We start from the raw sequence: 25,255 nt of genomic DNA, 5'->3' as shown, positions 1-25,255 counted from the left end.
TCGCCGCTGGGCAGTTGGGCCCACCGAACGGTGTCCAACATGCGGTGAAGCTGCCTGCCGCCGAGGTTCCCTTGGTTCACGTTCTTTGACCGTTCAGGTCCTTGAATTGAGTGCGTTCAGGACTTTAGTCCAGTGCAGGAGTTCCCGGGCATCCAATTGACAATGGATCCAGTTGCAATGCATGGCTGATCCTCGCGTTTAGGCTTTTTTTCTTCTTCGCTCTGAATTTTGGAGGGGGGGCACCAAGCACACCTTCAGAAGTAGTTAGTACTGTAGCTCCTGCGGGACCCCTGGAGCCTTTCTCGGAGTCTAAAAAGTCAGGACGGAGGATGGCGTGCGACAGAACTGGTCGTGCTTCGCTGTGGTACTCTGGTCTTGAAGTACAGAGTAGGGAGTAGTACTGCTGGATGATCCAATCTCACCATGCACTACTCAAAGAACAGTACAACTGCTCATCTGCCCGGTCGCACGACCACTCCCGTCCAAACCCGCAATATCGTCATGGCCGAGGAAAGAAGAAAAAAATGGAGGCCCACTGGAAAAAGGGCGCTAGTGACTAGCGGATTGTAGACCGCAGCAGTAGCTAATCAGGAGCCAATAGGGGCCGGCGGTGCAGGGGTTCTCCTCTCCACCTGTCAACTGATCACCTGCGAGGACCAGGATGGGGCGGCATGCTGAAAACAATAGGAAGTGTATCGCAAAGAGCCAGAGAATTCGAAGGGCTTCGTATCTCCAACATTGGGACGAAGTATGGAGAGGTAATGGCAATCAAACTTGGTTCAGGTTCAGGTTCAGGGACCAAACGGTTGGAGCCGAAAAGTTCCAACGGCCCTGGTCAAGCGAGTCAGTCCCATGGAACCAGGACAGGACAATTGGGGACGATTGGATGGCACGACACATTGAATACTTCCCACAGATGCCCGAGGTTCGGGTTTCAGATCGAGTCATCAAGATGGAGGTAAAAACAAGAATTGAAAAAAATCTGCGCGAAATAATTCAATGTGACCTGCACAAAATAACCAAAATGATGTCGAAACGGAATCCCGCTGCACGGATCTGCAGGTCATGTGACCTTGATGGATGCCCGACAGAAGAGGCATGATTTCCTAAAGCGGTAATGGAACAACTGGCAGTGTCAGCAATGACTCATTCCCAGATTGATATTGCCCCTGTTCATGATGACTTGTTCATGGCGATTCCATTGGCTCATGTTAATTGTCATGACAAATCATCCCATTTCTGCCTAACCTGAATGCTGCCACGAGGCAATACGAATGCCCAGCAGGCTGTTCAGCAGGATCGGAGAGATACCACCCAGTCCACGGCATGGGAGTGACGTCCAGGAAAACAATGAACTGGGTCCCGAAAACAAACAGTGCAGGATAATAGTCAGGGGACTTATTGGGCCTATATGGTGATAGCACTGATGCACCCACTAAATAGCCTCGCATCTCTAGCAAGATTCATGCCCATCATACAAATTGCATTGCATTCTTGAACAAGATATCAACGGTGAAAAACAAATGGCAATCTGTTTCTTACCCCGAACAACTTGCCTCAATTTGAACCACCTCAGACTGGGCACTACCCCAGCCTTGAACAGCTTTGACCAAAGTATAGTTACTAGTTGTTTGAAGTCGAATCTCCGTCTCGAAGCCATTATATACCGCAGTTGTCGCTTTTTGTAGCTTGTTCTTCTCATTTCCAAGGTAAACCTCCCAGGACTGTACGTCAGTCGCTCCATTCCAACTGGCATACACCCGTAGCTGTTGAATGCCAGTATTAGATTTCGCAACACAAGCATAAACACTTGGCTTCGTAGTCGGTTTCCCACTCCACGCTCCTCGAAAGGCGCGATATGACATAAGGATATTGTCGTAGCCAAATCGTGCCCGCATCACCACGCCTCCAGCGTCGTCGTATTCTTCCAATTTTGGAACAGAGCCATGGCCCAACAAAACATGACCATTGGTGAGATTCTGATAGCTACCCTGGCTCGTAGCATAGACCACTTCATCGGCATCCCATAGATGACGATTCAAACTCGCGGTTTTCGCATCGAAATCCAAGTCTAGCAGAAGTCCTGTTGTGGCTGCCATTCCTTTAGAAAAAGGCGCGTTATCGTTGTTGTGCATGCGGAGTGTAATTGGTTTGTTCGTCTGCGACTCGATCCTCACGTCGTGTTGGAAGCAGAAATTTGTACCAGGGCCTAATTTGAAATCACCGCCCGTTCGCCCCTGTGAAGAAGTTCTTATTAGATATTGAGTGATTAAAGCGAAGAACGTCAGACATGCATCGAGAGTCCACTTGATGTTTCCTTTCGAATCAATTGCATAGACACTGCAATATCCATGAGCTGAAAGAGCATAGTTCTCTCCATATCTCATGACCGAGTTGAGATGCGCAAAGTCCCAGGGATTGCTCTGGTTATGTCCAGCTCCAGCAAGAGGTACCGCAGAATGAGAAAGATTCAAGTGATCCAACGCACTCCAACTGAAAAGCACTTTGTTGCTAGCGATTTCAATTTCATAGAATTGACTATCATGGACCCAGCCATCTTTAGGCCCTCCGACACTGCGCAGATCGGCTCTTGTCACATTATACGCAGTAACCATCACCGAGCCTCGATTTGTGATCGCATCTTCGTGAACATCAATGTACGAGGGGAATCGAGGTCCGAGAGCGGATTTGAAATTGAGATTGTCATCCGATAGTGTGACTCGATGGATCTCCTCGTATGATTGATTCAAGAAGTGGATTGATCCATATCCAAATCCCAACATACTGACAGTGCCGTTCCAATACGTCAGGACAGGCTCGCCGTTCAGTGTCTGGGACTGAAATCCAGTAATATGCCCCGATTGGCCCTGCCAGACGATCTCGCCATCGTCAGTGTATATAGTAGGAGAACCATGGCCTTTGAGCATGTCGGTAGGAGACAAGAAGATATACCCTGGCTCTGTCTTGCCATTCTTTGTCACATTCATCACGGGGGGTTGGAGTGGAGAGCTTTTGAAGGATTGGAGGGGCCATTGTCGAGAAGTTGAAGTGGTTGCAGATGCGAGAACTCCTGCAGCCAAATATATAACAAAGTAGACATAGTATTTCCACATTCTCAATGTCATTCAAGTTTGATCTTTAGAAGTGAAGACAACTTGGATGAAAGAAATGGGCTCACATCTGCAAGACATCGAAAGTCGCCCTCCTTATAACCATATCCGGGCAGTTTGTTGAGACTTGACAGCTATTGTATGCAAGCGAGCTTTCTTTGTCCTTGAGATTAGCTTCACATCACATCACATTACTCAAAGAATTTAGCTTTGCCGTTCCCGGAAATGCCAATCGACGAGTACGCACCGGGTGGAGAAACTACTGTACATACTACACGTTAGAAATTCAGCCCTGGAATTTCCCAGGGCTGAAATTCAACGGAAGTTACTGCTCAAATTAAACCTATCATGAGAATGAGAATGATCAAAATAATTTGCGTGGCCTCTTACATCCCTACAATCTCTACCGAAGGCTTGGGTCGATCCTGGGGTTGGAATGTGGGGAAATCGGTTTCTGCGTGGCGCATTCTTTGTTTGCTCGGACATCCCACGGTTCTCTTCGCTTCAACAGTTCAAAGACTGGAAACTTTGTTTCTTTGTTTCTGATGATTCCTACCTGAGCTCGGACTGGATATTGTAATTCTTGCATCTAGAATACAGAGACCCATAGAATCCATGCTGAAATGACAACCTCTGGCGGTTGAAACGGCCAACTTTTACCTGCAGCTAGGATGCAAGTACTAGTGGTGCAATATCTCTTGTAGATGAATTGGGTTTGTAGATCTACCGGAATTAGGACTCCTTGGCGCCAGTCAGCCAGTGATGGCCATACAAACAATACTGAGTAATAATAAGCTCAGGATAATCGCACGATAACTTGTGCTTTCGCACGACAGACGATACCATTAGGAGATACACACGCTGATTGGCTGGGCCCCACTAACCACATAAAAACGTTTCCGAATCTCGTTAGCGCAATCAATAACGAACAAGGCTGATTGGTCTGCTCAATCTATTAAGATTATGACCAAGATAATCGACAAGATAACCAACAAGCCTATGTCGTGGATGGCTGTAGACTCAACTCCCAAGATTCCCCAACTAGCTTGATTCCAAATGCCTCATGCTCCTCTTCCTGAACACATCGATATCCTTCAGACGTATACAGTCGACGCGCAGGTAGCAATACTTGATTCGTCCACAACACGATTCGCTCGTAACCGACCTCCTCGGCGAATGTTCTGCACTGGCGCACTAGAGCTCGAGCAACACCTAGACCACGCGCACTCGGCTCTACTAATAGTAGGCGAAGTTTGGCGGTGTTATCGCTCGATCGGTCTTTGACGAGCATGATGCAGCCCAGTGGGTTGCCGTCTTTTTCTGCAATCCAACAGCGCTCGGATAGGGGGTCGTATTGATTGATGAACTCTGCCGCGATACCGGCGACAAGGGCTTCAAATCGCTCATCCCAGCCGTATTCTTGGTTGTAAAGGACGCCGTGTCTGTGAATAATCCATCCTATGTCGCCGGGTCGGTGGGTACGGAGGACAAACTGACGATTGGAGGTTTGATCGGCGCTACCCATTGTACTGTCCGATCATAGAAGAATTTATTCAGAGATCTTTCAGAATAGAATAGTGCTCAATTTAGCTCCTAAATAATTTCTAGCTAACATTTCTGAAGCCATGGGACTATCAAAATAATAACAAGGTGCTGCGAATCCTTCCAGCCCATTCCATGTCATCCGAAGGGCGTAAGCTTAATTCTGACTGCGCGGGGAAAACAACCCCGGAAAGCCGAAGCCGAGCAGCAAATCAGCCAAGAGGGTCGAACAAACAGGCCTTATATCAACGAATTTATCAGATTTTCAGCAACCATTTCAACACTGGTTCACCCGAGCAACATTCGCCGCTAGCTTGCCTCTACCCGCACGATGATGTTCAATAGGTCTTCGTCAGTATTCTCAATATACCAACACCGGCATGTCTCGCGTAATTCTTTGTGATGAGCCGCAAGAACACAACGGTAAATGGTATCTTTGAACGGGTTCATCCAAATAGAACTCGATCTTGATGGTGGCTGGAATCCAAGCGCCTGCTGGATGGCGTCGGAGTGATATAACCTTGTTCCAAGTACCCGTTGGCACTGGACCAAGATGGTATTTGCGTCGACACTAAGAATGATTTTCTCCAAAACCTCAAATGGCAGTCGGCTAATTACCTCTACTGGCGCATTCTTGTCCTTCGGGTGCAAGTGCTGCATCATGTGAGACTTCCGGAATGTATGTTTGCGCAAGGAAGCCGCCGGAGAGACGAATGGCTTCCAATGTTGCCAGCTCCGCAAGGTGCGACGCCTAGCAAAATGCTGGCCGCGAGTTGTAGAGACCATCTTAATATTTGAGAAGTGAGATTGTTGTTGAGCTTGAATGATTGAGGAGTAATGAGGTGCCTCAACGTTTGACGAACACTCGGAAGTGATATTACAGCCTGATGCAAGGAATTCCCTTGAAAGGCAAAGTACTGAAGGAAAGAAACCTGAAGAGAGAATTGGAAAGGGAGAATGCCCATCTCCGCGATCTGTTTAAATATCGGTAGAAGGGTATGACGACTTCAAATCAAGCGGAGCTCCGACCATGGGTTCAGCTAGGCAAGCCGACAACAACGATGGAACAGCCGAAGCTGCCTAAAGCGACGTTGGTATAATCTTCAGATCTAGATCAATTAAAGCTGCAACTACAAATTCTTACCTAAAGAAGTAAATAGCACCGACTCATCCGCTAAGTTTCTACAGATTATTCTTCCGGAAAGCTTCGGGATGGTATGATCTGTATAGGGAATAGTATTTGGCTCATCTTGAATAGCATGGTATTCTCCAAGAACAGATAAAAAATCAATGATTCTATCGTATCAAAAGCCTAGTCTCTCGGCTTCCTTTGATCTAGTTGAATCTATACTTCTCCTCTCGGTCCTGCATGTCTGGTGATTAGCGTTCACTCCTCGAAGAATGTTCAGAGATACGTACCCAGTACTTGTTGAAACCAACACCCTCGCAGACCTCATCGTAGGTAAGAATCATTGGTGGTGCTCCGACCGTCATACTTCTCTTCAATCCGTCCAAAGCCTCTCGAACGCTCTTTAGGTGAGCAGCAACCAATGTCCAGGGATACGCGACGGCGCTGTATCCGAGCTCAGCAAGTTCTTTCGCCGAAATGTTTTCTGTTTTGCCTCCCTCTATAATATTGGCAAAGACAGGGCAGCTGATTTCCTTAACGCAACGCTTCATCGCTTCTCGATCAGGTAGAGCCTCGACAAAGATCGCATCCACACCGATGCGCATGAATTCCTTCGCGCGGGTCATAGCTTCGTCCCAGCCGTACATCAGCGCATCGGTTCGAGCAAGAATAAAAATATCTCTCCCTTCATTACGGGCGTCGACAGCAGCCTTGATACGGGCATATGCCTCCTCACGGGAAACAACGTCCTTGCCCTTGGTATGTCCACATCCTATCAAAGTTAATTATCAATTTCTTGGAGTTGGAGTGTATGGGAAGAGCAGGGAAAATCATACTCTTTGGCCAGCGCTGGTCCTCGATCATAACACCAGCTGCACCCGCCGCAGCAAAGCTTTCAACCGTTCTCTTGACGTTCATCGGACTTCCGTATCCAGTATCCCCATCCGCCATAACAGGAACCGAGACTTGACGAACAGCCTCCTGAATCTTGTCACACATCTCTGCCATAGCGATGTATCCAGTGTCAGGTAGACCGTATGAGCTTGCCACAGCATAACCTGCAAGGAAAACCATGGGAAAGCCCGCTTCCTCCACAAGGCGAGAGGACAGGCCATCGTACGTGCAGGCATGGGCCAGGATCTTGGTGGGGTCATCGCGAGCCTCCAACATCATTGTTCTGAGGCGTGCAGCCTGGAGAGAAGGAATCTTTCCGCGGGTATTCTTGATCCTGATATCGATGTTGGCGATGGTTCCGTCTTGAGGCCCGGTGGGTGCAGCGGAGTCGAACTGGAATGGGTAGGGAACGGTGTTGACGGACATTTCGAAGGATGGTTCAAACTGGATTATCTGGTTATAATGGTTCTTGGAAATTTTCAAGAGCTACATCGCCTTTTATATAGTGATAATGCATGCGATATCGGCATCAAGTCGTCTGCAATTGACAAGAGCTATGAATTCCCGCGCGCGGATATTCGATCGCGGATAATTGGCAACAGCCGTCGCGGAAATTCACTCCTCGCGCCACTCCGAGTGCCCAAGAACTGGTCGCAACGCAAATGAGAGGTCACCTAGCCTATCAACGAATTGATATTGGAACAGAGGCCGGGACTAATGATGTCCAGATGTGGGGATGCCGGCAATTGTAGCGCCCGCGCGGAACCTTGATACCCCACGGGGCCCCAGGTTTACAAGCTAATCGGTGATGAGTGGGCTCTAGTCCAAGGCAAACTTTATTTTGGGAAACTATTTGTACCGACACAATTTCCTCTTACCACCTCTGTGAAATCCATGGTCTTTGTTCACTGAGAAAACACCACCTTCTTCTACACAATCCTGGGCTTCGTATTGAGCAGGCCACCATGGCGAAACCTATGGACGTGGAGCAGCTCCCAAGCAGTCATCACGTTGAGGGTGATGTTGCTTCCAAGTCGGAGCTTCAAGTGAATGTCCCCGAAGCACGGCAATCTTTGATTCGAAAGAAGGTAGGCCTCCAAATGCCTGAAATGGAATGTTGTACGGATAATAACTCCTTCCAGTTTGATGGCAGAGTTCTACCTATTGTCTGTACACTCTACGTTTTGTCTTATCTGGACAGAAGTAAGTATAGCCTTACCACCAACTTTGCTAGACTGTACTGATTGTCGGAATTCATAATAGGCAATATTGGTAATGCAAAGACAGCTGGTCTCGAGAAAGACCTCCACTTGAGCAATTATCAATGGTCCTGGGTCTTATACTCCTTTTACATTTGCTACATTCTTTTCGAATGGACTACAGTTCTTTGGAAAATCTTCCCTGCACACATCTACGTTGCTGTGCTGTGTATCTGGTAAGTGCACCAAGCCCCACTGTCTAGGCCTGATCACCGCTGAGCCATGAAATTTAGCTGGGGTGCAGCTGCCATGTCTGCTGGTGCTGTCAACAATCTTTCACAGCTTCTTGCCTGTAGATGTCTTCTTGGCATCTTTGAATCTATATTTGGCGCTGGAGCACCTTACTTCCTCTCACTCTTCTATCAGAGGAAAGAGCTCGGGTTCAGAGTCTCGTTGCTTCTAGGAATGTCTCCTGTGGCAAATTGCTTCGCCTCGGCCCTTGCATACGGTATCACGCAGATCAAGGGTTCTCTCAAACCATGGCGATACCTGTTCATCATAGGCAAGTGTACTTCTTCTACATGGATGACTCTAGTACTGACGATTCGCAGAGGGCGCACCCACGGTTCTGTTTGCCATCGTGGTCTTTCTATGTCTTCCTGATTCTCCGGGAAGTGCAAAATTCCTGGATGAGACTGAGCAGACTGAGGCTGTGGAACGTCTGCAGACAATTGATCGGACGGCAAAAAACAAATTGCAATGGAAGCAAGTGACTAGTGGCCTGAAGGACTACAAGAACTATGTCCACATGACGATCCATTTCTGTTGCAACTTCTCCTTCTCCGGCCTATCCAATTTTCTGCCGACAATTATACAGACTATGGGATATACTTCAGTCAACGCTCAAGGCCTAGCAGCACCCCCTTATTTTGCTTCATTTCTCTGTTGCATCATTGCTGCGATAGTATCCGACCGTTGGGGAAATCGTGGCTTTGTGGTTACGTTCTTTGCTGTCCTAGGCACAATTGGATATCTTATACTGACGTGTGTCACGGATGAATCGAAGACTGGGGCACGGTATACGGGAATCTGGTTTGCAACATGTGGAATCTTCCCCGCGTTGTCGATCAACATCACCTGGCTATTGAACAATCAGGGAGGTGATAGCAAAAAAGGTGCAGGAATGGCCATGCTCGCTATTTTTGGACAGTGCTCGAGTCTGATTAGCAGTTCGGTCTTTCCAAACAAGGACGCGCCGTTCTATACGAAGGGATGTGCTCTTGGCTGCGCATTTACTGGCTTGATCGCTATCTTAGCCATAGGACTGCATGTCTCGTTGACTCTGGAAAACCGCAGACGGGATCGATTATACGGAGAAGTCAGCGAGCATCACCGCGTCGATGTTACCGACGGTGGAGACCAGAACCCGGGCTTCCGTTACTTGACTTGAAGTCTGACGAGTCTAGAGGATGAACGATACCTATCAAGAGAGTTAAGGAATCATAGCTGAATACTTATGTACGGCTTCTTCAACTGCAAATGCACCAATCTCAATGATTTATTCTCTATCTTCTTCTCTATCTTCTTCTCTATCTTCTCTTGAAAAGTAGCCGATTGATTGACGTCCAACTTTGAAACTCCTCCTTGGAAGGTTAGAACGGATATTAATATCCATTCTAAGGTATTCTCATAATTACAACTTTAATAAACTGTTGAGAAAAGTGAGATGGGAGATCAAGTGATTCAAACTTGATTTGATTGTTGGTTTAAGGAGAAATATCCGCTCCTCTAGAACGATCGATGACCACCATGCTAAGCTCGTAGCATGCTAATCGCCCCAGTGGTTTTACTCCGCTTGAGACCATCCTCTAGCTACTAAGTATTTGTGATTAAACTCCATGCCCCCGCTATCATTGACCACTACCGAGTCGCCTATTTGTCTGCCTCGGAAGGAAGCCGACCGCGGATATTTCGCAAAACCCGCACCCCCGCTTCCAAATATCCGCGGTCTTCCAACTTCCATCATCACCAACTCAACATGACTGAGAACAAGAGGCCCCCAAGAAGTCGAGAGCTTCGTGACCATGAGTTCCAAAGGGTTTATAAAGCATGTATTCCTTGTGCACGGCGGAAAGTGAAATGTCAATTCGTTGATGGCCGCAAATGTGCACGATGCAGCAGGCAACGACTCGAATGCACCTTTACAACAAAAAAGCCTTGGTCGCGGGAACCGAAGCGAGCAAGTACTCGCCAAAATGCGACTACCATTGGTACTGAGAGTATAAAAGAAAGGTTTGCTCCCTATCTGTTTTGCTCTAGACTGGTCTGACTCTGCCAATCAGGCCACAACGAGAATCTCAACAAGCCGAGGCCAAGCAGGGGGGACTTCCCACATCGATGCTGCAGAAAGTCGTTTCAAGCAACAATGATGCTATGAATATCCTCTATGAAGCAGCAATTCGTGAGGAAGGTCAAAATGTGATGGATGAGAGGCCCGCGGACTCAGCTTTATGCATTCCTCGTAGCTTGAACGAGACGGACGCACTTCGCATCTGGAATGCTTGCCGCTTCGTGAAAATGGGCTGGTTCTCATCGCATGAAGCTATCACATTAGTCGATCAGTAAGTCTTTCAATGGGGCTGAAGGTGCTTGATTCTAACTGGGACAGATTCTTCGCAAACATGAGCCCCCTTTCTCCGGTTTTGACGGACTTTTTTGCCTCACATAAAAATCAGTTCTACTTGGTGACACAAGAGCCGATGTTATGCTGTACTATCCTCATGATTTCTTCACGGCATCATATCCTGCCTGGAGTTGGAGGTCGCTCCCGGGCATTTTTCATCCATCAACGCATGTGGCAGCATTGCCAGCATCTACTGATGCGGCTGACTCTCGGCCAAGAGAAAATATCCAAAGCAAAGACGCGTAACATTGGAAGTATTGAAGCTTTGCTGCTAATGTCTGAGTGGTTTCCACGACACCTACAGTTCCCTCCCGAGACGGACGGCTGGGACTCTGATTTCATCATGACGAATTTGGATGCACGCGATCCTCCCTTGCCAGTTGAAGAGATACCTGTCTCTGATACATGGAAACAAGATGTTGTCGAACCTACAAAACGATTCGAGCATATGTCATGGATGGTCTTGAGTCTTGCTTTCGCGCTTGCCCATGAACTAGGTGCCTTTGACCCTAATGCGCGGATGCTGAAAGCTGGTGACCTGCTTGGTTTCGATGCTGAGATGTACCTTCAACACCTTGAACTAAGGAGACAGCGTCTTCCAAGTCTACTTTTTGTGTTTATCAATGCATTATCATCTAGACTCGGGTGCACATCCCCGATGCCTTCGGATGTTGGCCTTATGACACCAGACCCGGCATTGCTTCAACTGGACAAAAGGGGTAACGAGTGGCTGTCATTCATGAAGTCATGGAGAGAACTGAGCAAACTGACCTCGTCAATTATGCAAACATTATTTCCATTGATGGGTACGTCTTTGGCAACGGGATCAGCGGAAGCGTTTTTCTCCATCTTAGAACAAAAGCAGACCTTATTGGCGAACTGGCGGCAAAGGAACTTGAGCATCGCTGGTATGAATTGTTCTATGAACTCTTTTCTCCTTAGTCTCCGCTAACTCATGCAGTCCCTGGGTCATCTTACACTGATATACTTTTTGTCGAACATCAGCATCTCCGTGTACTCATTAATTCGATCGGAATGCAGGTCGTGGTGCAGCGAGTTTTGTCGAAGACCACCTATGCCGAGTCAACAATTGATAATTCCTTCATAGAAAGAGCACGTCAGCTGAACATGACTGCTCGGGAGTACGGGTTCATCGAGGAAGTAATCGATGGCTGCTGTCAGACACTTGAGAAAGTGGCTACCCTTGGCAATGCAGGCTCACTGTACTTCTCCCCTATGAGGTTGCTCTTCCGGACAATAAGCTCTTCAATATTTTTAATGAAAGCTCTTGCTCTAGGCGTGCGCAACAGCAAACTTCAGGAAGCCTTGCAAATTCTTGATCGAGCTATAGAGTCTCTGCAAGACAATAAAGAGGATGACAACCACATGAAACTACGATATGCGACCCTTTTGAATACACAGGCTGCTAGACTACGGAGAAGTCTGATTTCTTCGGTTCCAACACTTGAAGCTCCCACTGTCGATTCTGGTCTTCTTCACAGGCCTTTACAATCACTGGAAATTTATCCGTCAATGACTTCTGCCCTCAATAATGATCACGAGGGATTATCCAACTTATCTGGTTTTGATCCAGAAGATCCCCTTGATTTTGATGTCAACGACTGGCTATCTTTACCCTTCGAGCCGTCTATGGTTCCATTCGGACCGGGTGAAGGGGATAGTTGGGCTAGGCTAGACGGTGTTGACTTGAATCTGGAGTTTCTTTGGCAATTGCCCGCATAATCGAACCAAACTCGTGAAAGACACAATATCTGTCTTATTAATGAAATGCTCCGATGGCTTTTCGTTTTTTTCCAACTCGAATTTTCTTGGAATTTTGCTAATAAAAATGTAGTAAGAGCAGTATGACGAGATGAACCCTCATTCAGCACATAAATGTCAAGCAAAAGTGAAGAGTAGCCTGCATATTTCATGTGAATGCAATCCCAATATCAACTTTCCAATCTCTCTCAGTAAATGTAGAACTTGGCGACCCAATATCTCCAGGCTCTCAGCGCAATTTTTTTCGTTTATAATTGAAGGTGGCTGTCGCTTCGGAGATTTCGAGGGTTGCAGGTGGGTTCACGATCAGGTTCGTTGGACATTGTCCTTCCGAGCCCGATCCTGGGAATTTCTGGTTGGAGCCCTCATCTGCAGCAAGGCAGGATTATTTGTCGATGGTTGTTGCTCGTTTCTTTGTCGTAGCTTTGCGATTGATAATGCTGTGTAACCAATGGACTTCCAGCCAGAGACACGGGACCCGTTGGGTTCAAAAAGTTTGTCTCGGGAACTCCGCGAGGTTCAACAGCATCGGTATATTGATGACCCTGGCCAACAAAGCGCTGGGGTTTCCTAGTTGTGTGTGATGAGGCCACTGGGTCAGTTCAGTAAACTTCCTTCCTGGATACGCTGAGATTGCCGAAAACAGGGTCCTGCAACAGGGAGTTGACAGCCGAGACTCGCTCGTAGGACTGCCAGCAAAGTCCATTCAACCACTGATTGTAGTGATTGATATATTATTGTAAATCACAGAGCATATTCAATTCGCATTACATGTCCCAAAGCTTCTTGCAGATTTCGTGAAGACCGGTTGAATTCTGAGCTCGAAGTATGGCCGCTTTGTCTCTCATGGCTTCCAACCTCCAGTAGCGGTCCTGCAGTCCACGGTGAGTGGTGGCTTCAAGATTGCGAAGTATGCGGGGGAGACCAAGTTTCGTTTCTTTGAGTAATTCCCGGATCTTCTTTAGCTCTTGTAGGCATGCGCTTAGAGGCGAGGGTGCCCCTGGGGGGTTGAAAGTGTCGGTCAAGTTGGACATTATGGCTCAGAGTTTCGGTTGTTGTGTTGCAGATTTTGAGAGGGAAGTTTCCGGTGAACAAGGAAATGTGATCTTATAGAGCTCCTTGCGAGGTTGGAAAGAATGTAGAAAGAAGTATCCCAGGAAGAAATCGAGGTGGGGAGTCACAAGAGAGAGAGAAAGATCTTCCAGGCAGGGATCAGGTTGGATAAGGCTTGCAAGAGAGGAGAAAGAAATCTTGGAGAAGCCCTTTGAGGTGAAGATAGGACAAGGAGAGAGATCTCCGAGGCAGATATTATATTGGATGAAGTTGGAAGAGAGTAGGAAAGAATATTTAAGAGAGAATTAGTGAAGGAGAAATTTAAACGGAGAAAGAAGACATCTCTTAAGTGGAGGCCTATAAATATCATACAAGAAAGGAGGGAGAGGAAATTTTCCGGTGGGATATTTGTTAAAACGAGTTTAGACGGAGGAAGTAGGAATGGTATAGAAAGAGAGTAGAGAGGAAACTGCTAGAAAATAACAATGAATCATAATCTAGTAGAATGAAAAGTGAGGCTAGAATGAAAGGAGGAAGAGGGAATCCTCCAGGAGGATATTAATTGAGTTCACATTAGAAAATATAGGAGTAGATATTCGAGGAAAGTATCGGTTAATATAAGATCAAAAAGGAAAAGGAAGAGATCCCTAGCACAAAGGAGGCTATATCATCCTGAAAACTTGACTTTATTGAGCAAAATTCCTTATACGGCCTGAAGTCTCTCTGTAAGATGATCGCAATTCTCTATACAAAAATTATGTTATATCTAATGAAGTAATGATGCATTATCAATCTTGTGACCTTTAGGATATTCAAGACTAGACTTCAGAGCGGCGCTAGGGCTCGGTGGCTTTGAGCTTTTTCTCGCACTTTACGCAGATTATCGTTGTTTGGATATGGCTGGGATCGTACTGGCTGAGGCTAGGAGTTGAAGGTATTGGGGGTCGAAATGTCGGGGATGATGTTATCCGCCACTGCCTGAGGTTGTTGCCAAGACTTTGATGGAGGCGAGGATGGTGAGGGAGGTGGTGATATTTCGGAAGATTTTAATGTGATGGCTTTTTTGATAGCTGGGTAGGAAGGTGAATTGTCTATGCTTGGAGGAACATAGGCTGAAGTCCCGAGGTTTTAGCTGGGCTGGGAATCTTGCCATGGCTACAAAGCAGTTCTGCCACGGTTCTTAGCTCTATGGAAAACTCAAGGGCAACAACCAGATATAAACACAGGGGTCTCAATTATTGTAACTTGGGTATAGACATCAAGAAAAGGGTATTTCGTGTAGACAAGATTTGAAGCACAGCAACACATAAACATTGTCCGCAAATCAAATCACAAAATGATGGAACGATATCCATCAGAGCCTGGCGAGATCCACCAGCCCCATTATTAGAATCATAATCATAGTATCAAAAGTCGAATTCAAGACAGCCGGAGCTCTCCGTAACACTCATGCACCATTTCGCTCCTCACAGAGAATCTAGTTCTCCGCTCGTTGCTGCTCAGGCTGGTGAGTGTGGTGAGGCACAGGCTCCGGATAAGTCTCATGAGGCTGCTGCTGGTAGTACTGAGGCGCGTACGGCGCGCGCATCTGCGTCGGGTTTTGTTGCTGATAAGCCTGGTAGGTCTGGTACTGGCCAGGAGGGTAGGGGTATTGCGCCGCCACGTTCTTGTCCTCGCGATCATCCACGCTGCGCCACTTCATGCAGGCAAGGAGAATTCCGACAAAGGTGCCCACGATGAAGAAGAACTGAAGGACAGACTGAAGGCAGGCGAGGTAGTTTGGTTGGATGACGTTTTCGAGAGAGAAACGGATATAAATGACAGCGTATGCCAGGTTCAGTGCCATCCAGGCGATGCTACCGCCGAGGAGGGTGAAGATGGGGAACTAAGTGCGTAGATGTGAGTAGAGGCTTCGCGACAAGTATGAAAAGCGATTGGCTTACCTTCGAAGCGAATCGGTGCGATCCAGCCTTGACAACGATGAAAATGAACCAAGCAACAATCTCCAGCGACAGAATCCACCATATGATAGCGCGCGCAGCTTCCAAGTTGTTGTACTGCTTCGCAATGGGCGAGTAGTAGTAGTTCTGAACATTCTGCACCTGGAAGCCAACGTACAAGCCGAAGGTCGCGAGCGAGACGACAGACACCAAGCCAAGAATGACCCAGTGAACGATTGCCACGACGGCGTACGGTTTGCCCGCATCAGTGAGGCGATTCAAAATGCTATGAATGAGGTGATAGAAAACAAAGAAGATGAGACAGCCAGCGGCCAGGCCAAAGAACTCGTTCAGCATCAGGTCGATAACATAGTACATCTGGACAGTGGCATTTGCGAAGAAAAGGATCTCGTACACCAAGATCGTGATCATCGATCTAAGTAATCTCGAGTTAGCAGTCTATCTTCAACTTCGAGAGAGGCCATACGTACACCAAGTATGCGAGCAGCGCCCATAGAACGCCCTTCAACTGGCCTCTGCCATTGTGGATCAGACAGGTCCAAACAAGGAAGCCGATCAGCGCGATAATGGTGAGCACATCAAACGCAAAGCCCGCGATGAAGAGAGTCTTAGATCTCAGCATGTCCAAGGAGAACTCGATCTCCTGAGACCACGGGTTATTGCTAGAGTAGCTGCTGTAGCTACTAGAGCTTCCGCCCCCGCTGCGTCGTGGAGCCATCTTGCTTCAGGGGGTAGACAGGTCAATCTGGTGCCCGTCGAAGATCAGAGAATTCTCTTGATGCGTATTCGGATTGTTCTAGCTCTAAAGACTAGCTAGCTAGTATTTGAAGCGGTTGTTGGTTGAAGAAAAGCGCGTCAACGGGCAAACAAAAGGAAAAGGAGAAAGCAGCAGCAACAACAAGAGATTTCTCCCAGCCCATCGTGGGGTCATCACAACTTTAAAAAAGCCCTCCATGTTGCAAATCGACATTGCTAGACCCTGAATACGAGGCTGAGCCCCCCTGCGGCGAAGAAGGAGGCCGTTCATTGGTCGGGAAGCGTTTAGGGCAGAGACGCTGGCGCCAGACGATACGAACGAGTCGAAAGCCAAATCTCTTGGCTGCTAACTGGTCCAAGTATTGAGTTGGCCCGGTCCTAGGGGCTGAAAAGGGTCTTAGAGGGCTGGCTATGCTGCTTTAGAGAATCTTGTTTTTCTTCCAGCGATCCGGTCCCCCTTTTCGCCCGCTCATCGTACATGTTGCTCTTTTGGCCCCCAAAACCCAGGGCAAATTCAAAAAGTATCGGCGGTTCACCCTGCTATTTTTAGTGCTCTCCATGCCTGCTTGAGCCTCGAGTAGCAGAGTCATCAAGTTAGCGGCTATCAGTCCTCATCCATTAATTTGGAGTGTATAGCCTTCGTCATCGATCAGGTAGGGACCACGATTTATCGTGACTGAGGAGTTTCCTTTGTCAGACATTGGGGATTTGGCAACTCGTAAAGATGAGAGAATGACCTGGTCGCTTAGGCCTGTAGGCGCCCCGTGCCGTGCCAACTCATCACTCCTCGTGAAAGAGTGACGGTGCTGCAAGGACAGGGTCAACAGTGGCTCTCCATAGATGGAAAGTATGTGATTATGGCATTCACGGAGATGCCGTAAGTCCAAGATTGAAGTGTGGGGAAATAATCGGCTTTTATGAAATTCGAGTGCAACTACTACTTGGGGCTCTCGCATTTACAGGGCCTCCAGTGTGCTCTAATAATGCCAAGGAGCAAACTACTCCGTGCAGGGTGAGCTGAAGTCTGTCGTCTTAATTGACATCGCCACTGGGATTTCCCAAGTCAGTCGGCATCTCCGATACAAGTAGTCGTCTCAATCCTTTTATCCACAATCGATTACTTTCTTCAGCTCAGTGCAGTGGTGGAGTGCAACAACACTCGTGGCTGCAGTGGCTGGAGTGGCTGAGTCGGCCTCCACCGCCACCCGACTCCAGCTCCAGCTGAGACGCGTCTGTTCGCGATCCTTTCGCGAGTCCCAAAGGTGCCAAGTCCCATGTTCTACTCCCCAGAACCGAGGTCAGACGAGTCCAGTGGATCAACACACGAACTGTCAGGGATTCCCCAGCCCAGCTGTCAGATCACATCTAGATCACATCTACTGATCAGGGAATAACCCAGTCCTGGTTCCAGCGCACACAGAAGACCATGAAGGACACAAGGTGATCATCTCCATCCAACCCAACTAACCGAGAAAACAACAAAGAACGGAAAAACACACTAGCATCAACTAGCAACATGTTGACCATGCATTGACCCAACCGATCGTCTGGGAACAGGTCCAGATCCAGATCCCAAAAGTATACTCTGTACTAATATGAGCTCGCCGCCCGTGGCGAACCTCTCAACGTCGCACTAACCTGCACTAACTACTCCATATCAAGGGTAATTCAACCGAGTCGATCTCCGACAACATCGCCCTCAGCTCCCCGCTGTCACCAACTCCAGGGTGTCTCGCTCTTCTCCGAGCTCCTCTTTTCTCCTACTGGACCCAGCGACAACTGACAAGCCCTACTGTCTTAGAGAGAATGGGTCCCCAAACCCTATGTATTCACCCATCGCCTTACCCTTATAGCTTCGAATCCACACTTGCCCCTAGATCCCCGAGATCACCCAGATCCTCGAGATCGAGCGTCACAACGTGATTGATTCCCCGGAGATGCATGGTGACCCGCCACTTGCGAACTGGTCCGCAGGACCGAACCGCATCTGGCACCGAAGCGATCAAGCACCGACAGATTCCAGCTTACCATGTACATACAGAACTCCGTGTCTGGCATGGCGATAGTGAATTACTAGAATACTGGAGTAAACCAGTCTCCATATTTTTAATCGCCTCGGTGGCATCACTCGCGTTTTGTTCGGTTGTCCGCGGTTCTCCGTTGGTGGATTCAGATTGAGGTGATCCGGGCTCAGCCAGTGGGCCACCGGCCAGCCTTTCTCCTTTGATCTCCCCTGAATCCTGAATGGACCTTTTTTTGAGATTACCAGGGGTGTGTTGAAAGAGGCGATTTCCATATAAATAGTTAAATAGTCACGATGCAATAATAGGTTCAATTCCCCTTTTGCTTCTTTGTTCCTCTATTTTGGATGGTTGATCATTATGATTTCTTGACTTCATGGATGTACTTCCTGAATCATTCATCCTTATAAACTTCGGGAATTTTAATCTACACTTGACATTTCTTTTTACTTGACAGACTAGTTGCCCTATTTTTACGTCTTTGTTTTCTTTTCTTTTTGGGCCGTGTTCCCTGGATACACTACTCCGTACCCTCTGCCGGATTCGGTGTCATCCGCAGAGTCCCGCACGTCCACGGTACTTCTCAACTGCATTTCTTGCGTTTCTGAGATCATATCCCAACATTTCGCCCTCGAGGCTTGCAGCAGTTATTTCGATCTTGGACTATATTATCTTATCCTCATCCGTGGCCGAGTCAACTACCTCCATATCTATATCGCGCTACCACGACCCGCCTCTGCGCCTTGACACTCGGCCCGTCCGTCTATGATCTGCAGAACATCAAAGCTCAACTAGGTGGTGGACTGGAATCTGGCTCGATCTCTCCATTGACAACATACATCTTTAATCCGTTTTTTGATCGATTCGATCCCGATCTTTCACCGATAGAAAGCCATCAATCGGATACCCAGTTCTCATCTGAAGACACAAAGGAGAAACGGCCCACTACTGTACCGAGATCGTGGACCCTCTCATCTAATCTCCAATAAAAGGAGACTTAACCATATCAAGATGCCCCCAGATGGCTCCTCCTTCACAACCCTAAACCTCCCACCAACATTCACCCTCCCACAATGCATGGAATACTTCGAACTCACAGCGGGCCCAAACACGGATCTATGGCGCAAGCCACCTAACGGCGACACCTCCACCGCCCCAATCGTCTTCACATCCCTCCGCCACCCCTTCGTCGTAGCCGAAGTGACCGTCAGCGCAGATTGGGAAATGGAATGGGACCAGGGCGGCCTAGTCATTTTCGCCGGTGCAGAACCCCAATCGTTCTCCTCAGATACAACACCGGGAGGTGATCTCCCCTCGACACGTCGATCCTCTGCCCCACCCCCATGTAAATGGGTGAAAGCCGGAATGGAATTTTCTTCGGGCACGGTGAATGCGTCGTCCGTGAGTGCCACGGCCGATGGGGCGGATTGGTGTTTATCGCCGTTGGTGCAGAGTGTGACTGGGCCGGCGATTCAGTCATTGCGTATTAAGCTTGAGAGGGTGGGTCATGCGCTTTGGATTTGGTATCAGGTTCCTTCTGCGGTGCCATATGCGTTGAGTCCTGGTGCGGTGGGGAGTACGTGGAAGAAGTTGAGGGAAGTGACTTGGTTTTTTTATGGGGTTGAGGATAAGTTTGTTCATGTTGGTTGTTATGCGAGTCGGCCGACGAATATTTCGCGGGGGCAGACGATGTGGGATGCTATGCATGGGATGAGCTTGGAGAATAATCTGGCGGCTGGGACGTCGGATGGGTTAGTTGTTGAGTTTGAAGATCTGGAAATCTTCTAGTCTGGGGACATTCCTTTTCATTGACTTGATCCCCTTCTTCTTTTATTGACTTATATTCCCTGCACTCTTTTCTTTGATGTCATTTTGTTTCTTTTTGTGAACCCGCGGACTCTTTTCTTTCTTTTCCCGTCTGTCCCTAATGCTTTGATACCTTTCGTCCCTTCAGCGTTTGAGCAAGCGAGTCTTGTGGCATGATCGGAGTCGACATTGACTTGGATCTTCTATTCGTGTGATTAAGCTTGGATATTCCTGGGTAGTGGATAGTGCATCTATAATGTTAAGCTGTTTTTGAAAGAATCAATTTACTCTGATGCTAATTACAGTAGTACCTAACTCGGAGTTCCCGTAGGTGCACTATTGCGCTGGCCCAATTGAGGACAACGACCAAATCATGATGAAGTGAGGAGCTAGATACATTTAAAGAGAGTTCTAGTCCTAAACACTACCTCAAGTTTATCGGATTGTGCAGACTACAAGGCAACAACTTCAGATCATGAGACTTCGACCCGTCGGGATTTGGCAGGTGCATCACAAGCCATGAACATATAGCTCAACAAGACAATAGAGCCTGATGTGTAAGACCTTCCACGAAATCGGAATATTGATGTCACTTAGTCGCATCCATAGGTATCACATTTATTTTTTAAGTAAAATCATTGCGGCGTAAAGTACTACACATTTTGCCTACGGAGCCTGCTTGGCATCTGCAAGATATAAACCTCCACAGTACCCGCACTAGGAACACCAGCTAGTTACAGTGACATCCACATCCAACACCGGACCAAGCACTCAAACGGAACATTCACCCCGGATCCATATAATCAAACCCAGCAGATTTCTCCCCTCCAAATAAGCTCTATACCAGAATGAGCCCGTTCGATAGGTTTAAGTTACAATACTTAGTTACTGTATCCTCGACCGAATCCGTCGTTGATGTCATGCGGCTGAGTCAGCCGGACGCGGCGGCAGGCGCTTCCCCGAGGTCCCGGGAGCTAGTGCGAGTTTTGCGCAGGGGGTTGCCGAGGGCGTTGAGCTGGGCGTGTACCACGATGAGGCGTGATATAGGGATAAAAAAGTAGGGCAATTGATCGAGAAGGATCTGAGTAATGTCATACTCAAGCATTGACCTCCAATGCCTCGTTGTTGGTGGGTGGTCGTCGCCGAAAGTTCACACGTTTCAGTTGCGGTTCCGTAGGGCCGGAAGCAGCAGCCAAAACCTGGAGAGACAGGGGGAAGCCGGGAAGGGAGATCGATGTCCAACCCCAACATAGCATGAAGCTGGAGCTTGGGGAGAAGGAGCTCTGAGAGGAAGGGAGTGCTCGGTCTAGAAGCATCGAATGGTATCGATTTTGATACTATTTACTGGCTTACTGACACAGGTTGCGAATTCGAAGTCTAGAAGGACAAAAGAGAGTCGTAGATAGCTCCAACAAAGCAACCAAGACAGTAGTACAGCAAAGTTAGGTAGGGAGGGAGAATTTGGTGGTGATACACAGCCGGAGAGCGAGACTCTCAACACACAGAGTTTTGGTTTGGCTCTTTGGAAGTTGGGATGGGTGGGCCATATAAAGACTCTATATGTACATAAAGAAAAAAGGTGTTGTAGATGACGCTGAAAAGTAGTACATGGTAATACATCACGACCAAATACCCTCCCCGGCAAAAAAAGAGAAAGAACAAAGGAAAGGGGTCCAAGGAAAAAGATGAAAAAAAAGTCTATAGTGAGGATTTTCTTTTTGTCTTTTCCCCGATAATTTCTCTTTGATACAAACCTCCCCCCTTTCAGAGTATCAAGCCTCTTCAGAGGAGAGGCATAATTTGCCTGTTCCGATTTTCAAACGCTTAGACGTACTTGCACATCATGGCAACCATGAGATCGAAGAGACCCATGGCCTCGACGAAGGCGAAACCCAGAATGGCGTAGGAGAAGAGCTGGCCACGCAGAGCAGGGTTGCGGGAGACACTCATGAGGAGAGCGGCGAAGACGAGACCGATACCGATACCGGCACCACCGAGACCGATGGCAGCGGAACCCATACCCAGGTTCTTGGAGACCTCAACCATGGCGGAGGCGACCTCGGAGGAGTACTGGCGGCGGGCAGCAGTCTGGAAGGCCTGGCGGGCGTTGGCCTGGAGGAGGGTGGGAGAGGCGCGCTTGGGGGTAGCAGCGAAGGTGGCAACGGGGGCCTTCTGGGAGGTGAAGGTGCGCTTGGTGGCAGCGTTGAGCTGGAAGCGAGCAGCGGGGCGGGCGACCTTGGAGGTCTGGGCCATGGTGGAAGCCAGGCGCTGGGCGAAGACACGAGAAGCGGCCATTGTGATGGTTTGAGGTTGGGTTGGTATATAGGAGGGGAGGTGGTTGATGGATGGAAAGGGAACTTTTCAGGGAGGAAAAAGCTGGGAAACTATGGAAGAAGGCCTGCCCAGGACATAAATACTCTACGGGCAAATTTTCGCCCGTCCGCCCTCCCAGTCGAGGCTAGTGCGCGTGAAAAAAAGCCCTACTCTGTGCGGAAGACGGAGTATTTCACCAGGTGATGACTTGTTCGTACTGTATGGATACTGGGGTATATGGAATGTTGGGATGGGGGTATGGATCTGGTTTTTCCAGTTATTTCATTTCTTACAGAACGGATAATACAGGAGATATACAATAGCAACAAACTGCTTGTGTTAACTGTCGGGTTCATTCGGGTCTTCATTGGGGAGGAAGCAGGATGATGGTCCACCTCAGGATGGAGCTGTTATCTTGTTTTCCAATAATTACAGATATGGAGACATATCCACTTCATCTCTCTCTCCCTGACCCAGTCTCAATTCCCCCTGCATGAATGTTTCTCAAGTATCCATCCCATCTATCACAAAACACACCAGTCTATTCATTGAACTAAGCAAACAAAACCTCCTAGGAAACCCGAAGGCCGCAAGTCCATCAGCTTAGAATAATCTTTTTTTTTCTTCTCTCCCTTCCCTGCAGTGGATCATCCCAGTCCCAATTGGGTGGGTCGATCCACCCGATCCATCAAACTGAGTCAACCAATCATAACTCCTAAGTAATCCACTCCGTTTCTGGATTTCTTCCCGGCGTCGCCCAATTCGGGCCGAGTCGGATTCCTGGTCCACCAGCGCCAGTTTCACTGGGCAACCACCGGCTGAATGGCTGGCTCCGGTGGATTCCCTTGAATCCCTGTTCCTCGGGACCTCACCCACCCTCACCGAGTCATCTGTTTTGGTGCCACGTAATTTTCAATGACTCCGGATCCGGCACAAGGAAGAGGAAAGAGGAAAGAATGGTAAATTACGGATGCCATTGGCATGGATGCATCTTCTACGATCGGATTCTCTTCCCTGAAACCCACATTATATGCCTGTCTGCCAGAAGTACTCCGTACAACCTCCCGCATGAACCCGCAGATATTGGGGGGAGATCTCGGGCGGCTTTTATACCTGTCGCAGAACGAATTTACACTCCCGAGGAAGACGTAAGTGGAAAGGCTGAAAAAAGGTAAAAAAAAAGGAAAAACAGGAGCAGAAAACAAATAGGGCAAAATTACGCTGTTCAGTCTATCCTCGCTTCCCTCGGTCTCCACCGGAAAGGATTTCCGACCCGCCAGAACCCGATTTTCACACGCGCAAAAAAACACTCCTAGACCCCCTTCGTCCGGTTCACCCCAGACCAGCAACCGCGGGCCCCAAACCCGGTGTATAGAAATCAGTGCGTTGCGCTGAATCATTCAATATACATATATCCAGGTCGGAGCCCAGCATTGCTGGTCAGCACATGGCTGATGGCTGGGATAATAGGCTGAAAAGGGGTCCGGAGGCTCTGCGGTCATTCCGTGGGAAAATCTGCGCCGGCTGCAGGCGCGGCGGGATCGAAAGGAGCTTGGCGGGGACCCACACAAGCTCGATTTTTTTCTTCTCTTGCAGGGATAGCCGCATAGGCGTGGGCAGGGTTTTTTGCCGGGAACCGTTGGGCGAACAGGGCCCTTGCAGAGAGAGAGCTTGGCCTTAGAAGAGCTGTGAAGGATGGGGATGGAGACAAGTATTTATATTCTAGTGGTGTGGAAGGAATTAGGTATTAGTCGATGCAATTGAATTTGGGTAAAATATTGTACAGAATAATAATATACAGAATATTGTAGAGAATATGGAGTTCAGAATTACGGCTGATACGGGGATCCGTAGTGAAGCTATTCGTGGAAAGGGAAAAGGGGACCCTCGGGTGTTTACGGGTACGCGTATTACACGATACACGTAAGACGACACATCGAGGCATCATCGACCCGCCGTGAGGTCATGCGAATGGGAAAATATGGAAATATGGGAAAACATGGGAATTGGTCTTGGCCCAAGATGGTCTGCTGAGGCCAGCTGGCATCCACTCATCCACTCATCCACTCATCCCCCCCTTAAGTTCCCGTTCACTGTCCGGTCAATGGGACACCTTGCTCAGTCCCTTCAGAGATGACAGGAAAATAAGCAACAAATCCATATCTATGCAGGCTGACTCTATGAGCAAAAGTACCTACCACACCTCTACATATCTACACAGTCCTCCGTATATCCAGGGTCAGACGACTCTCGCTCCCTACCAGCCTCCGACTACGGAGCTAGCTTGGCTTCACCTGTCTCAAGGAGGATGGGGGTGACGACCGAATCCACTTGGATGGAGACAAGAGTGGACCGGTGGGACCTGTATACATACACTGATACACAGTTCACTCACTCCATCTTCACCGTACACTGTACCAGTAGGGATGTATCAGTTCCGTTCTCAGGTACGAGAACTCCGGAAATTCACCAGACACACTGGTCCAAAACGGTCGTGATTCTGGATAGATTTCACTCATCCGCGCGGTATCTGGGTTGAATCGGCTGTTTCTTTGGAAACCGGGTCCCTTATCTTATACGAAGTTACTCAGTAATGTACCCAGAGTCTGTACGCCGTACGGACTCTACAGACCTTACTCAGTAGTCAGTGCATAGACGATTGTAATGTACGGAGTACACTGGAGGCTGGATGTTGGATGCTTTGGTTGGATATCCACGCCTTGAAGAATGGAGTTTCCGCGCTTCCCGATTTTATAGGCGAATCATCATCAGATGGACTTCCACGAGGCGCTCCGAGCCACCGCAGATCTAAGGAATGTCGGGAATGTGAAATCGAGAACTTGTAAATATGCATGGCAGACACAGTATGCTATGCAGGATCATATCTCCTGTCTCAGGTACCAGGGCCAAGACCAAGGCTATCAGCACGGTAGGGATGAATGGACATGCCTTGAAAGATGCCATTTCTGCAGGAACGCATGTACAGTTCCAAGTTATATCGTACAG

The 25,255-nt window shown here is 48.3% G+C and overlaps 9 protein-coding genes across 9 annotated transcripts; 3 read left to right on the top strand and 6 right to left on the bottom strand.

The window, feature by feature from the left end:
• Nucleotides 1-1,538: 1,538 nt before the first annotated feature.
• Nucleotides 1,539-2,987, bottom strand: N7473_004744 (arylsulfotransferase family protein; the record flags this gene model as incomplete). The annotated part of the gene is made up of 1 exon (XM_057150684.1): nucleotides 1,539-2,987. One exon carries the CDS (start codon nucleotides 2,985-2,987, stop codon nucleotides 1,539-1,541), a length of 1,449 nt encoding a protein of 482 aa, XP_057010794.1.
• Nucleotides 2,988-4,107: 1,120 nt separating this feature from the next.
• Nucleotides 4,108-4,635, bottom strand: N7473_004743 (GNAT family N-acetyltransferase; the record flags this gene model as incomplete). The annotated part of the gene is made up of 1 exon (XM_057150683.1): nucleotides 4,108-4,635. One exon carries the CDS (start codon nucleotides 4,633-4,635, stop codon nucleotides 4,108-4,110), a length of 528 nt encoding a protein of 175 aa, XP_057010793.1.
• A 1,352-nt stretch (nucleotides 4,636-5,987) lies between these two features.
• N7473_004742 (isocitrate lyase/PEP mutase family protein) lies at nucleotides 5,988-7,101 on the bottom strand (the record flags this gene model as incomplete). The annotated part of the gene is made up of 3 exons (XM_057150682.1): nucleotides 5,988-6,017; nucleotides 6,072-6,553; nucleotides 6,618-7,101. 3 exons carry the CDS (start codon nucleotides 7,099-7,101, stop codon nucleotides 5,988-5,990), a joined length of 996 nt encoding a protein of 331 aa, XP_057010792.1.
• Nucleotides 7,102-7,640: 539 nt separating this feature from the next.
• N7473_004741 (putative MFS transporter) lies at nucleotides 7,641-9,324 on the top strand (the record flags this gene model as incomplete). Its single annotated transcript, XM_057150681.1, has 5 exons — nucleotides 7,641-7,763; nucleotides 7,818-7,878; nucleotides 7,939-8,110; nucleotides 8,168-8,436; nucleotides 8,486-9,324. The coding sequence occupies 5 exons, from the start codon at nucleotides 7,641-7,643 to the stop codon at nucleotides 9,322-9,324; spliced, it is 1,464 nt and encodes a 487-aa protein (XP_057010791.1).
• Nucleotides 9,325-10,129: 805 nt separating this feature from the next.
• Nucleotides 10,130-12,300, top strand: N7473_004740 (fungal specific transcription factor domain-containing protein; the record flags this gene model as incomplete). Its single annotated transcript, XM_057150680.1, has 4 exons — nucleotides 10,130-10,144; nucleotides 10,194-10,495; nucleotides 10,543-11,465; nucleotides 11,519-12,300. The coding sequence occupies 4 exons, from the start codon at nucleotides 10,130-10,132 to the stop codon at nucleotides 12,298-12,300; spliced, it is 2,022 nt and encodes a 673-aa protein (XP_057010790.1).
• An 806-nt stretch (nucleotides 12,301-13,106) lies between these two features.
• Nucleotides 13,107-13,373, bottom strand: N7473_004739 (uncharacterized protein; the record flags this gene model as incomplete). Its single annotated transcript, XM_057150679.1, has 1 exon — nucleotides 13,107-13,373. One exon carries the CDS (start codon nucleotides 13,371-13,373, stop codon nucleotides 13,107-13,109), a length of 267 nt encoding a protein of 88 aa, XP_057010789.1.
• A 1,496-nt stretch (nucleotides 13,374-14,869) lies between these two features.
• N7473_004738 (uncharacterized protein) lies at nucleotides 14,870-16,071 on the bottom strand (the record flags this gene model as incomplete). The annotated part of the gene is made up of 3 exons (XM_057150678.1): nucleotides 14,870-15,277; nucleotides 15,336-15,768; nucleotides 15,824-16,071. 3 exons carry the CDS (start codon nucleotides 16,069-16,071, stop codon nucleotides 14,870-14,872), a joined length of 1,089 nt encoding a protein of 362 aa, XP_057010788.1.
• Nucleotides 16,072-19,141: 3,070 nt separating this feature from the next.
• N7473_004737 (uncharacterized protein) lies at nucleotides 19,142-19,918 on the top strand (the record flags this gene model as incomplete). Its single annotated transcript, XM_057150677.1, has 1 exon — nucleotides 19,142-19,918. The coding sequence occupies one exon, from the start codon at nucleotides 19,142-19,144 to the stop codon at nucleotides 19,916-19,918; it is 777 nt and encodes a 258-aa protein (XP_057010787.1).
• A 1,842-nt stretch (nucleotides 19,919-21,760) lies between these two features.
• Nucleotides 21,761-22,231, bottom strand: N7473_004736 (ATP synthase subunit C family protein; the record flags this gene model as incomplete). The annotated part of the gene is made up of 1 exon (XM_057150676.1): nucleotides 21,761-22,231. One exon carries the CDS (start codon nucleotides 22,229-22,231, stop codon nucleotides 21,761-21,763), a length of 471 nt encoding a protein of 156 aa, XP_057010786.1.
• Between the last annotated feature and the right edge of the window lie 3,024 nt (nucleotides 22,232-25,255).

The sequence above is a fragment of the Penicillium subrubescens genome (genome assembly GCF_028828155.1).
Source record: "Penicillium subrubescens strain IBT 31985 chromosome Unknown utg000003l_segment0_segment0, whole genome shotgun sequence".
Taxonomy (NCBI): Eukaryota; Fungi; Ascomycota; class Eurotiomycetes; order Eurotiales; family Aspergillaceae; genus Penicillium; species Penicillium subrubescens.
This window is presented reverse-complemented; position numbering and strand designations above follow the sequence as displayed.